At 43.6% G+C, this 14495-nt stretch overlaps 1 protein-coding gene across 2 annotated transcripts in view; it reads left to right on the top strand.

The window, feature by feature from the left end:
• Positions 1–14495, top strand: part of Dock5 (dedicator of cytokinesis 5) — a 185591-nt gene that overhangs the window by 145313 nt on the left and 25783 nt on the right. For both annotated transcript variants that reach the window (XM_004848358.3, XM_087216792.1), the window contains exons 32-39: positions 1556–1614; positions 1959–2113; positions 2922–3007; positions 5119–5278; positions 5963–6003; positions 6648–6738; positions 10574–10693; positions 13154–13243. In XM_004848358.3, coding sequence (XP_004848415.2) covers positions 1556–1614; positions 1959–2113; positions 2922–3007; positions 5119–5278; positions 5963–6003; positions 6648–6738; positions 10574–10693; positions 13154–13243 — 802 coding nt within the window. The remainder of the gene's footprint in view (positions 1–1555; positions 1615–1958; positions 2114–2921; positions 3008–5118; positions 5279–5962; positions 6004–6647; positions 6739–10573; positions 10694–13153; positions 13244–14495) is intronic.

Raw genomic sequence — 14495 nt, 5'->3', positions numbered from 1 at the left:
CAATACTGAACATTTTTTCATATGTTTATTTCCTGCTTTTACTTCTTTGCCTGAGAAATGTCTGTTCATTTCAGATGAGCAAGATCCACTTTTGATCCACCTAAATTTCATATTCTCTACTCCTAACCCCCAGTGTGCTATGTAGTGTAGATTAGACTTGGGCATAAGAATCCTTTAAGAGATTTTTCAAGCAATTCTAATTTACCTCCAGCCAAAAATCACTTGTCTCCTAGACCAATATTTCTTGACTAATGAAACTCTGGTAAGAAACCTTTTTAGACATTTTCCTAATTACAACCCCCATGAAATCCGTACCACAGATAAACTGTGTATCTCTTGATGTGCTATATGAATATCTGTGCTGCCTACATAAAAACAGCCATGCATGATGGTACACGCCTATAATCTCAACACTCTGGGAGCCTGAGGCAGGAGGATTGAATTTTAAGCCCAGCCTGGACAACTTACTGACTCAGTCAGTGTTAATCTGTCTCAGAATAAAACATTGTAGGAGCTGGGGATGTAGCTCAGTGCAAAGGCTCTGAGTTCAATCCCCAGTACCACAAAAATAAATAAGTGGGTAAATGAACAGATGGATGAGTAAATAATAAAAAACAGTAAGCTTTGTTTTTGCTCCCAAGGGTCACTTTTATGGTCCCCATCAAGAACGCATGGTCTTGCTGGGGATTTAGCTCAGTGGTTCCACCGCCTGCTTTGCAAGCACAGGGTCCTGAGTTTTAGCCCCAGTAACCCCCCCCCAAAAAAAAGAAAGAATGCATGGTCTAGAGCAGCGGTGGTGAACCTGTGACACGTGCCATACCTGGCTCTTGTTATCTCTGAAAGCTCTAAAAGATTCACTGTCATTGGTCTAGAGCTTTCTAGTGTGAGAACTGTAAAAAGCAGGCTGGTGTGGATGTATATTCCCAAAGTAGGAAGACAGAATGTCACGTGTGTGTTGGCCGTGGGTATAAGTCACACCTCGCCTGTCTTCGTTCCTCTTCTCTCGTCATTTAAGCTCATCTTCTCCGCCATTTCTCAGCATTTCCATTTGGTCCCCTCCTGACTGAAGCCTGTTTAGGTCCCTACCTCATTTCCTCTTCTTACACGTGACCCTGAGGAAAGTGGGCTGTTTTTGCTTCCTTTGTCATCAAATACTTGGCTCTCCATTTCTGCAAGTTGTGCTTATTTCACCGACAAACATCAGAAATATTTGCCAGGCCCGGGGCGGGGTGGGGGGATTACATCTGTACTGAATATGTAGAGACTTTTTCTCTTGACATTATTCCCTAACCGATCCATCGTAACAAGTATTTAGATAGCATTTACACTGCACAAAGTCCTATAAGGAGTCTAGAGATGATTTAAAGTATGTGGAAAGATGTATGGGGTCATGGGCAAATACTGCACCATTTTATGTAAAGGACTTGAACGTTGTAGATTGGGATACCACAGGGGGTCCTGGACCCAATCCCCCCAGATACCCAGGGGCAGCTGTGTTGCATCGCATCTTATTTCCACTGCAAACGCTTTTCTTGTTGTATGATCTTCTCCTTAGATATGGGGACATGAGAAAGGAAATCGGCTTTAGAATCCGGGACATGTGGTATAACCTGGGTGAGTGTCTGACCTGGAACAGGCCCCAGCACAATCCCTGTGTAATAAGCACCCGCAGGGATTTCTTCTTCTCCTTCGCATAACCCCGAGACTTCCTTGTATGTGTGTCTGGAAGCAAAAGTTAATTTGTGGGTTCCACACCCTCATCTCAGTTGGGACATTGACAATAAACCATCTGTTACTATGGCATCTCCACATCATCAGGATATAGTATTTCCTCACTCACCTCTGACTGAGGTGGTTTACCCACAGAAACCTTTTCTTATGGGCTCTGAGGAGGAAGATTATAACACTTTACTTCCAGTGAAGTGAATTTTAAATATTTTCCTTTACTTTCATTTCAGGTCCCCACAAAATCAAATTCATCCCATCCATGGTGGGTCCTATTCTGGAGGTCACTCTGACCCCAGAAGTGGAGCTCCGGAAAGCCACCATCCCCATTTTCTTTGACATGATGCAGTGTGAGTTCAATTTCAGTGGAAATGGCAATTTCCATACGGTAAGGAGCGGTGGGCTCTGTACTCTTATTAATGCACATGTAGCCAACTCTTCCTTATTTTCTTTTTGTACAGAGCAGCAGTAGCTCAAATAATACAAATCAACTTTGATGTAAAAATTCCCTTTTACATTTCATTTTGTAAAGCAATTAGAGATATAATCAGATATTCCAGCCCAGAGCCGGAAGCAATCTTTTTGCTCCATGTTTTTCTAAACTTTGTCTCCAGATGATGGACAGTTGACTGTGAGCTTTTGATGTTGTGAAATGAGGGAATGAACCTGTCTGCTCTAGGAAGCTGAGAGAAGGGTAGACTGGATCCAGCTCTGATCTATCACTTTCCAGCTTGGAAGACTTTAGTTTGCCAGAATTTTCTCTGTGCCTCAATTTCCTTGTCTACAAAATGCATTCATATTGAGACGATTTCGTAGCTATGAAGCTCAGCGAAAGCAATCCCATTGCTAAGACTAAGAGACAAAAATAATAGAAATAATTAAATCATTAAGCTACTTTTATATGCACAGTTATAACAAAGTAACACTTCAGGTTTGTGGTTGTCTTGTGTTGGGTTCTTGCAAGGGCAAAGCAAAGGGCAGAGTCACAGCAGACTGCTGCAGAACACTTTGACGGGGCCTTGGTGCGCTGGCCTTGAGTGATGGAAAGCGGGCACCTCCCCCATCTGTGCGGCAAAGAGTTGACGATTCACTGGAGGGGTTGGGCTAGACTGGGAAAGATTGCGTGGGTGTCTCTCGTGTCCTCTGCTAAGGAGGCACCGTCTGCCTGGCCCGTGAAATCCTTGCTCTGCTTTCAGTTTGAGAATGAGTTGATCACAAAGCTGGACCAAGAGGTGGAAGGAGGCCGGGGAGATGAGCAGTACAAGGTCCTTCTGGAGAAGCTGTGAGTAACCCTGAGACGAGCCCGAACCGGCGGTGCCCTTGAGCCGTGGGAGGGAGGACGGTCGGCGTCCAGCGCAGCGGGCAGGAGGCCTCGGCGGGGTTCATGGGCTTTGCAGCACCCATCGCCGATGCTCTCTACCTGGTGTGAGTCAGACGCCTGTGTTTTCCTGGCCCCTGGGCCCTGGAGGACCGAGCAGATGGAGAAGAGGAGACGTGCAGAGCAGTGGCATTTTGCCCAGTGTTTGAATTTCTGAACTTCAGCAAGAGTTAGCACCTCTAATTATGGCTTCAAAGCAACCATTTAAAGGAAAATCATTTCAAGGTCCACTTTATATTTAAAAATACCTCATGTCCCATGAAAGACCTCTGAGAACAAAGCGGTTCTGTCTCCAGCCAGCTGGACTTCCCAGGGCCCTGGCCCCTGCCCTGGGCGGTGCCTCCACTCCTGCGCCTCCCCCGCTCCCTCCCGCCCGCTCCGTTCTCCCCTGCACCTGTCCCAGAAGGGTAAAGGGAGGGGAGTGGCTCGGAACCCACCACGTGCTGGTGTAGACTGAGCTTCAACTCGAGTTTTCCCTGCGTGCTAGGAGTCTGACTTTGCATCCAGTGATTCCAGCTACTCAGCAGCTGCTTTTTTTCCATCTACAAGAAAAGTATCTGTTTTTTTTAATGTCGTTACGATTTAATGAGATGTTATACCAACATGGTGTACACTGCAGAGTTCATGCTTTAAAAAACGTTGGTTGCTCTGTTATTATTCTTTACAAATCTCTCATCATTCACTGGGAACATAACGACTCGAGGTCCTGTCTCCTGGGTGTTCTGAACTTTACAATACTGACCGGCTGTATCGTCCTCTGACAATTCATCTGGTTCTGTTATTCACCTGTTTTGTGGACTAGACTGAGGACAGCGACTCCCAAGTTTTGTTTTGTTTTGTTTTTTGCTTTTCTAAGATGCCCTAAGAAACCAGCCCTCCAAATACTCAGAAATACAGTGGAATTGATGAAGAGCCTATATTTGACAGAACATGAAGTTTTTGTGATTTTGTTTTTAATGACGTTAAGCCCTTTTGGTAAGGTTTTTATGCCCCCGACCCTGAGACCCCCAGTTTATGACAAAAGCTGTTCTGATCCGATATGGAATTAAACAGGCAACTTATGCACATATAGAGACACATACACAATATTTACACATGATAAATTCCTCCTTTTTAAAAACTTCTACAGCTTATTTTTCATGTAAAGATCTTACTTTTTTCTCTGTGTTCTTTCGGGATTATTGGTTCAGAAAAGTATGACTACACAAATCTCCAATGCCAAGAATAACCCTAGAGCCTGCACTAATTCTTTGGACCCATTTCTTTCTCTTTTTTCTTCTTCTGAAGTTTTCTTTTAATCATCCACTCTAAGAAGCTCCTGTGCTCTGCTCCACAAAGTTCTTATATATAGACCCAAAGGGAAAAGATTAGACCACAAGTTTAGCCCTCGTCTACTTATTTACAACTCTGTGTTTCTATCTTTAAAAAACAAAGTCTTTTCTTGGAAGAACCATGTGTCTTGGGGCCGGGGATTTAGCTCAGTGGTTTTGACGCCTGCTGCGCAAGCGCAAGGACCCAAGTTCGATCCCTGGTACCTGGTACCAAAAAAAAAAAAAGAGCTATGTGTCTTGATGTCCACTGGTTTACTCTGGGCTCTATACCAGCCCAGGCTTCCCAGAATGCCCATGAGATGCCAGGCTTCACGGAGAATTAAGGTGCAGGAAAGATGGTCTTACAGCCTAGTTACAGTCACCACACGGCATGCATGAGCCTTCTAGACACAGGTCCTTATTTCTGTGCTGTCCAGTGAAAAAACCACAGATACAAACTGACCTTCACAGAAGGACATGGTGGGCTGGGAGTTGAGCCAAGTCCTAATGAAAATGTTGATGTTTGGGGAACAGAGAGGCACAGCCTGAGGAAAGGCACCTAGATAGAGCAGGTTCTGCAGAGGGTGTTTGCATCCACTTAACTGACATGCTGTGTCATTGAGTCTCATGCCACCTGCTGCAGGGACTTTGGTTGGTGCTCACAAATGGTCCTGAAAGGCATTTGTCTACCTCAACCCCCTCCAGGCTCCTGGAACATTGCCGGAAACATAAGTACCTCTCTGGCTCTGGGGAAGTCTTCGCCCTCCTGGTCAGCAGCCTCTTAGAGAACCTGTTGGATTACAGAACCATCGTCATGCAGGATGAGAGCAAGGAGAACCGCATGAGCTGCACCGTGAATGTGCTGGTAGGTGCCCACCCTGCTGCCCACAGCACAGCACTAGTTCATCTCATGATGCATAGGCTCACTGGGTCACCTCTATGACCAAGTCTGTCCTGCTGAATCGTGTGCAGTGGCTAACTCAGCTGTGGACCCACAGGGGCCAGTGGGTGCAGACCTTGAAGTTAAATTTAGAAACAGGGAAAGAAAATGCAACATAAGCACCCAATTCAACCCTTCCAAAGACCCTCCTCAACCTGTGCCTGTTTTCCTAATAATGTGGTGGTTGCTTTACTGCTGGAATGACAGACAGACAGAACCTCTGTTCCATGCAGCGTTAGTCTGTGGCATCCTCATGAAGGTAGAATTCTTTGGTCCTGCCCTTCCCTGGGAATGCATTACCTGGCACCACACACCTCTGAGGCTTAGGTGGCCCAGGACTCCTCTGCTCACTCTAAACTAAGAATCTATCTCCTTCCTGATTCCCCGAGGTAACAGTGTATCACGTGACTTCAGGGTGACCTTGGAGTCTAGAAGTGTGGTCCTTAAAAAAAAGTTCTTAACTTACCTTCTTTATAACCCATCACTGTCTTGTCTCGGAGAATTTAGTAAAGGAAATGATGAACTCTTTGGAAAAGACATTGTTGAAAAGCCATTTTTGTTAACAGCCCTTAATTTATGTTCTTACTTTGTGATTTTTTTTTTTTGCAGAATTTTTATAAAGAAAAGAAGCGAGAAGACATATACATCAGGTAAGCTGAAGGAAACAAAATGCTTCAGCTATTGATGTCATGGTTTTGTGATTTTGTCCCTCAACAAGAAGCATATGGTGTGACGCCATGCCTGCTGTTTTGAGAGACTCCACTTCTCCTCAAAAATGAACTCTTGCAGAAAGAAACACAAATAACTAAATTTGAGTGAGTGCATAAGTCAGGTCCTGGTAGGGTTGAAGGAGAGATAGGAGATTCTGCCCAGTAACCAGGACAGACAGCCCTGCAGGGAACAGGTGTAAGAATTCACCTACCTTGGAGGCTTTGCCTGGAGCCCTGAATCCCTGAAGGAAAACAGTGGTGCATAAATTATGCACACTCTTGGGACGGGATTCTACAACTTTCACCTGCTTCCCAAAGAGCACCGGGACCCAAAACATAGCTATGTACCACTCCCCAATGAAAGATGAGGAGGAATAAATGGAGTAGGAAAGTCACAGGGTGAAAAGCAGCTTGATAGAAATACGAGATGGGAAATGACCGACTCTTTTTCCCGAAAAGAAATGATCCTGTACAGTCGTAGAGGAGGATTTAGGGCAGCAGGGTGGGGACTGGTTGTGGCATGAGCTGAATGCTAGATCCATTTCTGGGTTGACAAAGCGCCTCCCATCTCCCCCTTTTATCAGATATTTATACAAGCTTCGAGATCTGCACCGAGACTGTGAGAACTACACAGAAGCTGCCTACACACTGCTCTTACATGCAGAGCTCCTGCAGGTAGGTGGGGGCGAGCCTATGTGGACAGAGTGCAAAGCCCAGTGCAGAAGTCCTGACCCTGTCGTCCTCCATGCTGGACATTGGATGATGGGAGGAGAAAGTACCTTGAAGAAGGCAGATCCTTGATCTAAAGACATTTTTATACCTTCTGAATAAGCATGGCTACTTTTCAGACCAAGGCTGGGGAAATGTCATTTATCATGTACTTGAAAAGCCTTAGGAAGCAGAGCGTGGCTAAGAGATGTCTGGCCATTGACATTCTACTAGAGAAAGAAAACACATCAATTCATATACAAAAAGATGTGTAAAACTGCAGAGATGAATTATAAATTATTAAAGTACCATAGAAGTACTTTCCTATTTATACTCTCTCCCTAAGTAAAATTATACTGTGGCATGATATAAATACATCTATACATCACAAATTGCAAATAATTATTTCCAGCTCTGACCACCTCTCTAACTTTGGATTTATGCATAAGCTTTTTTTTTTTTTTTTTTTTTTTGGTATGGGGATCAAACTTGGGTCCTTGCGCTTGCAGGACAGGTGGCAGAACCACCAAGCTAAATCCCCGGCCCCTTGCATAAGCTTTTGACGTTCGTCTTTGAATGAGTAAGATTGACCCTTACCATGTCAGTATCAGAGCCCTTTATTTCCCCCTCCTTTCTTCCCCTTCCCAGCTGTTCCTACCTCTTTTTTCTTATCATGCCACTAAATGGCTCCACCCTCTGCAGTTGCTCAGGCAACGACCTCATAGGCATCTTTGATTCTTTTCTTCTTGGCACTGCCTTTCGTATCCTCCCTGAAAAGTGTAGGGGTTCCAGTGACCCCCGGAACGTCCCATTAATCTGCCCACTTCGTTTTTCTTCCTTGTGCCCCCTGGCCCTAGCCACCAGCATGTCTCCCTTTTTACTATACTGGCCTCCTTTCTTTTTTTTTTTTTCCATTTAGTTTATTGGTACATTTTAGGTATACAGTACAGTTACATTCATCATTGGGATCTTGTACCTGTACATGATGCATCTTGGTTCTTATTTTTTTCCCCTTCCCCTGCCCTCCCTTCACCCCCTCCACCCTTCCCTATTTACAAAGACTTTGTTTCCGTGTTTTTCCTTTTCTCATATTTTTTCTTTTCCCTTCTTTCCTTTCCCCTACCCCTGTCACTTTCCCCTACTCCTTTACACCTTTTCTTCCTATTTCGCATTATCTATTATACCTTTTAGTCCTTATTTACACTTTTACTTTTTCACACCAGATAAACGATTCGGTATTTACACGTGTGTCCTATTTATTTCACTTAAGAGTATGGCCTCTTTCTGCATCCACTTAGCTATAAATGTCTCTAGTTTCTCATTCTTTATGGCTGAGTAGTACTCCATTTTATTAAAAAAACCAGATCTTCTTTATCCAGTCTCCAGTTGATGGGCACTTGGGCTGTTTCCAAGCTTTAGCTATTATGAACTGTGCCGCTATAAACATAGGTGCACATATATCCCTGTGGTATGATTCTTTTAATTCTTTGGGGAAGATCCCCAACAGGGGAATAGCTGGGTCAAATCGGACTTCTAATCCTAGTTGTTCGAGGTATCTCCATATTGATTTCCACAGTGCTTGCACCAGTCTGCATCCCATCAACAATGGAAAAGGGTTCCTTTTTCCCCACAGCCCCGCTAGCATTTGTTATTGGTTGATTTCATGATAGAAGCCATTCTTTCTGGGATGAGGTGGAATCTCGGCATTGTTTTCATCTGGATCTTTCGAATGACCGATGATGTTGCACATTTTTTCATGTGTTTATTTGCTGTTTCTACTTCTTTGTCTGAGAAATGTCTGTTAATTTCAGATGCCCATATTTGGATTGGGTCTTTGTATTTGGGGGGGGTCTGATTTTTTTCAATTCTTTATATATTCTAGATAGTAGACCTTTGTCTGAGAAACAGCTGGTAAAAGTTTTTTTCCCACCTTGTAGGTTGTCTCTTAGCTCTGTTGGTGATTTCTCTTGCAATGCAAAAGCTTTTTAATAAGATGAGGCGCAAGTTGTTGATTCTTTCTGCTAGAGCCCGTGCTACTGAGGATTTGTTCATAAAGTCCTTTCCTATGCCAGTGTCTTCAAGAGTTCTACCTAACTTATCTTCCAGCAAGTTTAGTGTTTCTGTTTTAATATTTAGATCTTTAACCCACTTCGATCTTAGTTTAGTGCATGGTGATAGATAGGGGTCTAGTTTTAATCTCTGAAAGGTTGAAATCCAGTTTTTCCAACACCATTTTGGCCTCCATTCTTATCCCCACCAATTAATTTTGTTCTATAATTTAATTAACTGATGGGGCCGGGATTTAGCTCAGTAGTTCTGCCGCCTGCCTCGAAAGTGCAAGGTCCTGAGTTCGCTCCCTGGTACAAAAAAAAAAAAGAGAGAGAGAGAATGAATTGGGTGTTACTCTAGAAAAGAAAAGAATCAAAGAGAGTAATTAACGGATTAATTATTTTATGGTGCTAGGAATCCAACCAAGAGTCTCAAGCGTACTAGACAAGCATTCTTCCACTGAGCTACAGTTTTATTTTATACTAAAGTAATGTGCACGCATTGTTCTAAGCTAGGAAACAAAGGAGTTCCCTGCCTCGCACCTCCCAGAGGAAATTCGTGGAAGTCACATTCAAGATCAGGACACTAGGGAACTAACCACACGTGGGTCAGTGGTGAGGCTTGTTAACTGGATTTCATCATAGGTTGGTCCAGAAGAAACCCTGGAGTCTCTAACCATAGATCTTTTCATTTGAGCTGCTCAGAAAGTTAAACTTCCCTATCCTGGTGTAAGGTATGAGGTGTTGATGCAGTTTTTTTCTGAAATAGCTACTCAACAGAAATGACATTTATGAAGTATAGTCCGTATTTTCCTTGCTGACCTGAGATCCTAGCTTATCATATAGGAAATTCGTGTGTTGGAGGTGGTTCTGTATATGTTTACATGGATCTCTCTCTTTTCATGTACCAGCACCATACTGTTTCAATGATTAGTTCTTTAGAGTATGTTTTATCATCTGCTTTTTTTTTCTCCAGTTTTTCTTCCTGCTCTTGTTTATTTTTCCATTTGAACTTCCAAATTGTGAAATTTATAAATTCCTTTAGTGAGAATTTACTTATTTATGAAATAGAGTTTTCTTACCAAAGCATCGTATGACTTCCCCTGTGTTTAGGTCTGCTCTTGTCCCCTCAATGATAGGTTCAGGTTACTTTTCATATTAGTTTTGCGTAAGCCTTGTGAGGTTGACTCTAGCATATCTTATCTGTTGCAGTTTCTTTTAGGTTGGGCATATTCTTCTATTCTGCTTGCTTATTTTATATCTGCAATCCATTTGCAAATCTATTACTCTTTGTTGTCCAGCTACTTAGTTCTCTTGTTGTATATACTAGTTTGTCAGTGGATGGCTTTGTACTGTGAGAAATACAACCATGATTGCAAATAGGGATAGATTTACCTCCTTCTACCCATATTTGGTTAGACTTGTTGGTTTCATCTGGTTGTGTCAGTGGTTCCATCTTGACACTAGTCACGTTGCTTAGCAGTTTTCTGTTAGTTCTGATTATCCTGGGAATGTTGCGAGTCCTTGGCCATTTAGCATTGCACTTGTTTTGGAGCTAGTATGTTGTGTGTGTGTGTCTGTGTGTGTATGTGTGTATGTGTACAACTTTTTCATTTAGTAAAGAATTTAAATTACAATGTGGTTGAGTCAAATATAGATGCATATATATGTATTTCACTGATTTTTTGTCATAAATAAATATCTTTTAATGAATTTGATGCATTAATTGCTTGTATTCCTTTTGTCCTTTTTAGTGGTCCGACAAGCCCTGTATGCCCCATTTGCTGCAGAGGGACAGTTACTATGTTTATACTCAGCAGGAACTGAAAGAGAAGCTATACCAAGAAATCATATCGTACTTTGACAAAGGCAAAGTGAGTGGTGGTTTGTGTTTATACCAGGAGAAAGAAAAATGATTGTAATGGATGCAGTTCCAGTGCTGACCACCCAGTCAGTGCAGAGTTCACAGGTTAAATGAACCATACCCATTCAAGCCTCTCTCTGTTTTGATGAGATCCCCAGACCATACACACTTCTGACCAGTGGGCTATAAATCTGGGGGTTCCCACAACCCCCAGTAAGTAACAGAACACAGAAAAGTCCTGTCTTTAACAGTTATAGTTTTATTATAAGGGGCTCAAATCAGAACCAGCCATATGGAGAGGCACAGAGAGCCAGGTCTAGAAGGGTCAGAGACATAGAGGTCTTCTTCCTGTCCCTTGAACTTGGAGCATATGCCCTTCCTGGCCAATTGACATCCTCTACAGGCAAGGTGGCCTATAGTCCCAGATACTCAGGAGGCTGAGGCAGGAGTATCGCTTAAGGTCAGGAGTTGGAGAGCAGCTGGGACAATATAGTAAAACTCTCAACCCAGAAAAAAACAAGTTGATGACTTTGTTAACCAGGAAGCTCATCTGAGCCTCCAAATGCAGAAACATAGACATGATTGATTGAACTATTGGCTGCATCACTGAACTCAATCTCCAACCCCCTTCTCCTCCCTAGAGTAGTAGAGTAGTGGCTGGAAGCTGCAGCTCCCTGATTACCTGGCTGGTGTTTCTGGCCAGGTCCTTCCCCTTCCTGAGATTCCTAACATAAGCTTAGAGGGGTCCCGTCCTAGTCAGCCCATTAGTGTGGAGTCTAGTGTGGTGCCAGGAGCCCACCTGGAATAACAAAGACACTCCTGTCCCTGGATGAACTCCAGGGGCTTCTTCCCGAAAACTCAAGGCAAAGGCCAGGCCAGTTCTTTATTGTACAACAGTGACTCGTGACTTTTTATTTTCCCCTTGTGCATCTTTGAATTTGGGTATTTTTTATGAGTGAGAAAATAAATAGATACATTGGGCTTTGAAAGGCAGTAAAGATGCTTACCTTGAGGACACTTTAGTGAAGAATGGAAGGGGCAGGCCAAAGCCCCATGTTTTCATAAGCCTCATTTTAAAAAAAATTTGCTGGGGGCTAGGAGCATCACTTGCTATGCATTCTCCAGAGATCATTAGGAGAAACGGGGGCACACACCTCATTCACAGGTCACACTGGCCTGACACCAGAGGTTGGAGGTGGCAGGTGGCTTAAATGTCTATAGGAACAAGAAGGTAAAATAAATGTAGAAACTGAGCCAGGAAGTTGTGGCGTCTGTGGAAGCATATCCAGTGGAAAGCCTTTTAAATTACAAATGGAAAAACAAAAGGCAGAGGAAGATTGAGAGAGAAGAAAGAAAACTGTCATGCTAGCCAAACAAATCTCAGATTCAGCCTAGATAGTTCTTGTGAATGGTCTTCCAGCCTTTATATTTGTGTTATTAGTAGAATCGATCTAGCTAAATTACTGAATAGTAAATAAGGTAAATAATCACCCTAATTATCTATTCAGTGCTAATTACAGTTTTGGATGACTTTCAAGCTTTTTTTCTCCTAATTTAATTCTTTCTATAACCCTAATAATTAGATACTATCTTTGTTTTCTATGTAAATAACTTGAGGCCTAAACAGTAGGCATATTTCCTCAAACCTTTTAGTTTCTACACTGGATCTTAGCCAAAAGGCCAAAAAGCAATCAAACCTTTTAGTTTCTGAATGCTTTGTCCTCTTAAAAAATTACTAGGATCCCAGAGCACTTTTGTTCGTATGGGCTCTATCTATTGGTATTTATACTCTTAGAAATAAAGGCAGAAAATTATAAATATTTACTTGCTAGTTCTTTTAACAATGACAAACCTATTACCTGTTGACATGGATCATATATATTTATGAAAAATTACTGTATTTACCCGAGGATTGCTATTATCAGTGGCACTCATTTTATAAACCTTTATGACTTCTAGGTTAGTGGAAGGAGCAGGATTCTCTTTTCTGCTTCTGTCTTCATTCCACTGTGGTGTCACACGTGGGGTGGCCTCTGAAATAATCACGAAGAAAAAATGATATTAGTATTATTATGAAAGTAGTTTTGATCTCATGGCTCCCTGAAAAAGGGTCTTGAGGACCCTCACCAACATGACACTCAAACTTTAAGATTTTGAGGTCTTTTGGCTTGAGGATGATCAGCCAGTAAAGTCTAGGCAGATATCCAATTTTGGATGATCAGCCAGTAAAGTCTATGCAGATATCCAAAACCAAAATACCCTGAAATCCGAAGCCCTTCTGGCCCCGGGCATTTGGGATGGGGTGCTCAGACTGTAGCATCCTTGGGGCTTCAGGAAAAAAGGATTTGTTGATGCACGAGGGCTGAAGCGTGTAGGGGAGACACTCAGACTCTTAGTCTGCCTGACTGCGGCCTGGGGCCCGGTGACCGCCCTGCCTGCCAGGTCTCACCCGGCTCTCTTTTCTCTGAAGATGTGGGAGAAGGCCATCAAACTGAGCAAGGAGTTGGCGGAGAACTACGAGAGCAAGATATTTGACTACGAGGGCCTTGGCAGCCTCCTGGTGAGTCTGGGCCCACAGGGGGTGCTGGGATGGGCGCTCGAGAAAACGTTCTTTTGTGGGTTAAGGAAAGTCAGGCTCCATGCTGCTCTTGCCAGTGCAGGAATAAGCTTGCCTGGAATGTAAAAAGAAGTATGTCCCAAAAGTTCTGATCTTGGTTCTCCAGATTCTCTTCCTGGGAAGGCTCCGGCCTGGAGGACAGGGCTGCCCCCAGGGGAGGTGGAGCACTAAGCCTCAGAGGCCTTGACCACTCTCCTCAGCATACCTCAGGGCCCCACCCACCATGCCCTCCTCCCCAGGGTTGGTGCTTTTCCCGTGGATCCTGTGTTCCTGGCTCACGTCCTTTTTAACTCTCACACTTGTGCTGTGTTCGGCCCAGGAGCCCACATTTCAGATGCTTTCTGACACCTCTTGTTCTGACTAAGCAAGACTCTATCTCGAAATTTAAAAATAGAAAAGATGTTGGGAATATGCCTCTGCAAAGGCCCTGAGTTCAATCCCCAGTAGTGCATAGACACGTGGAAGAGAGGGAGGAAGGGAGGGAACATTCTGTGGCCCACGTCCTCCGGTCCCTGCTAACTCAGAGGTCCTACTCTACACAACTTGGTGAGCTATAAATGCTTCTGCCAGAGTCTGATTCTTTTTTTGCCTCCTTCCTTCTCCCTATGTCACTGGAGTGCTTGACTTTGACAGTTCCCTGAACCTATGTGTGACATCTGGCTGTAGGCACAGTTCAGCAGCTTAAAAACAATAAAGCAAAACAAAAATAGCCTTCTAGATGTCCAGGGGTGCCACGCACAATGGCGCACTTGGGAGGCTGAGGCAGGACAATTGCAAGTTCAAGGCTAGCCTGGGCAACCGAATGAGACCCTGTCTCAAAATAAAAATTTTAAAGGAATGGGGTGTCGCTCAGTGCTACAGTGCCTGCTTAGCATGTGTGAGGCAGTGGGTTCAATCCCTAATGCTGCCAAAAGAAAAAACATTAAAATAAAAAATATAGATGCCCAATGGAAGCCAGAGTTGTTGCTGCGTGAGGTGACATAGAGAGGTGTCATGAACGGGCAAGTCACCAACATGGTGGAGTGAACCTTTATTTGAGGAGCTATTTTTCCAGGGAACTTTGTGAAAAATTCATCATGTCCTGTAGCCCCAACCCAGCCTCACAGGCCTACATTCACGCAATCGTTTCCTAAGCTGAATTGAGCTGAGATGCTCGGCACGCGTTGCCCATCTAGGGACACAAGATTCTGCCATC

The sequence above is a fragment of the Heterocephalus glaber genome, unplaced genomic scaffold, assembly GCF_053883595.1.
Source record: "Heterocephalus glaber isolate CG9 unplaced genomic scaffold, H.glaber_assembly_v1.0 deba00001460, whole genome shotgun sequence".
Taxonomy (NCBI): Eukaryota; Metazoa; Chordata; class Mammalia; order Rodentia; family Bathyergidae; genus Heterocephalus; species Heterocephalus glaber.
The sequence above is the reverse complement of the archived record's forward strand: the minus strand, read 5'-3'. Positions and strand labels throughout refer to the sequence as shown.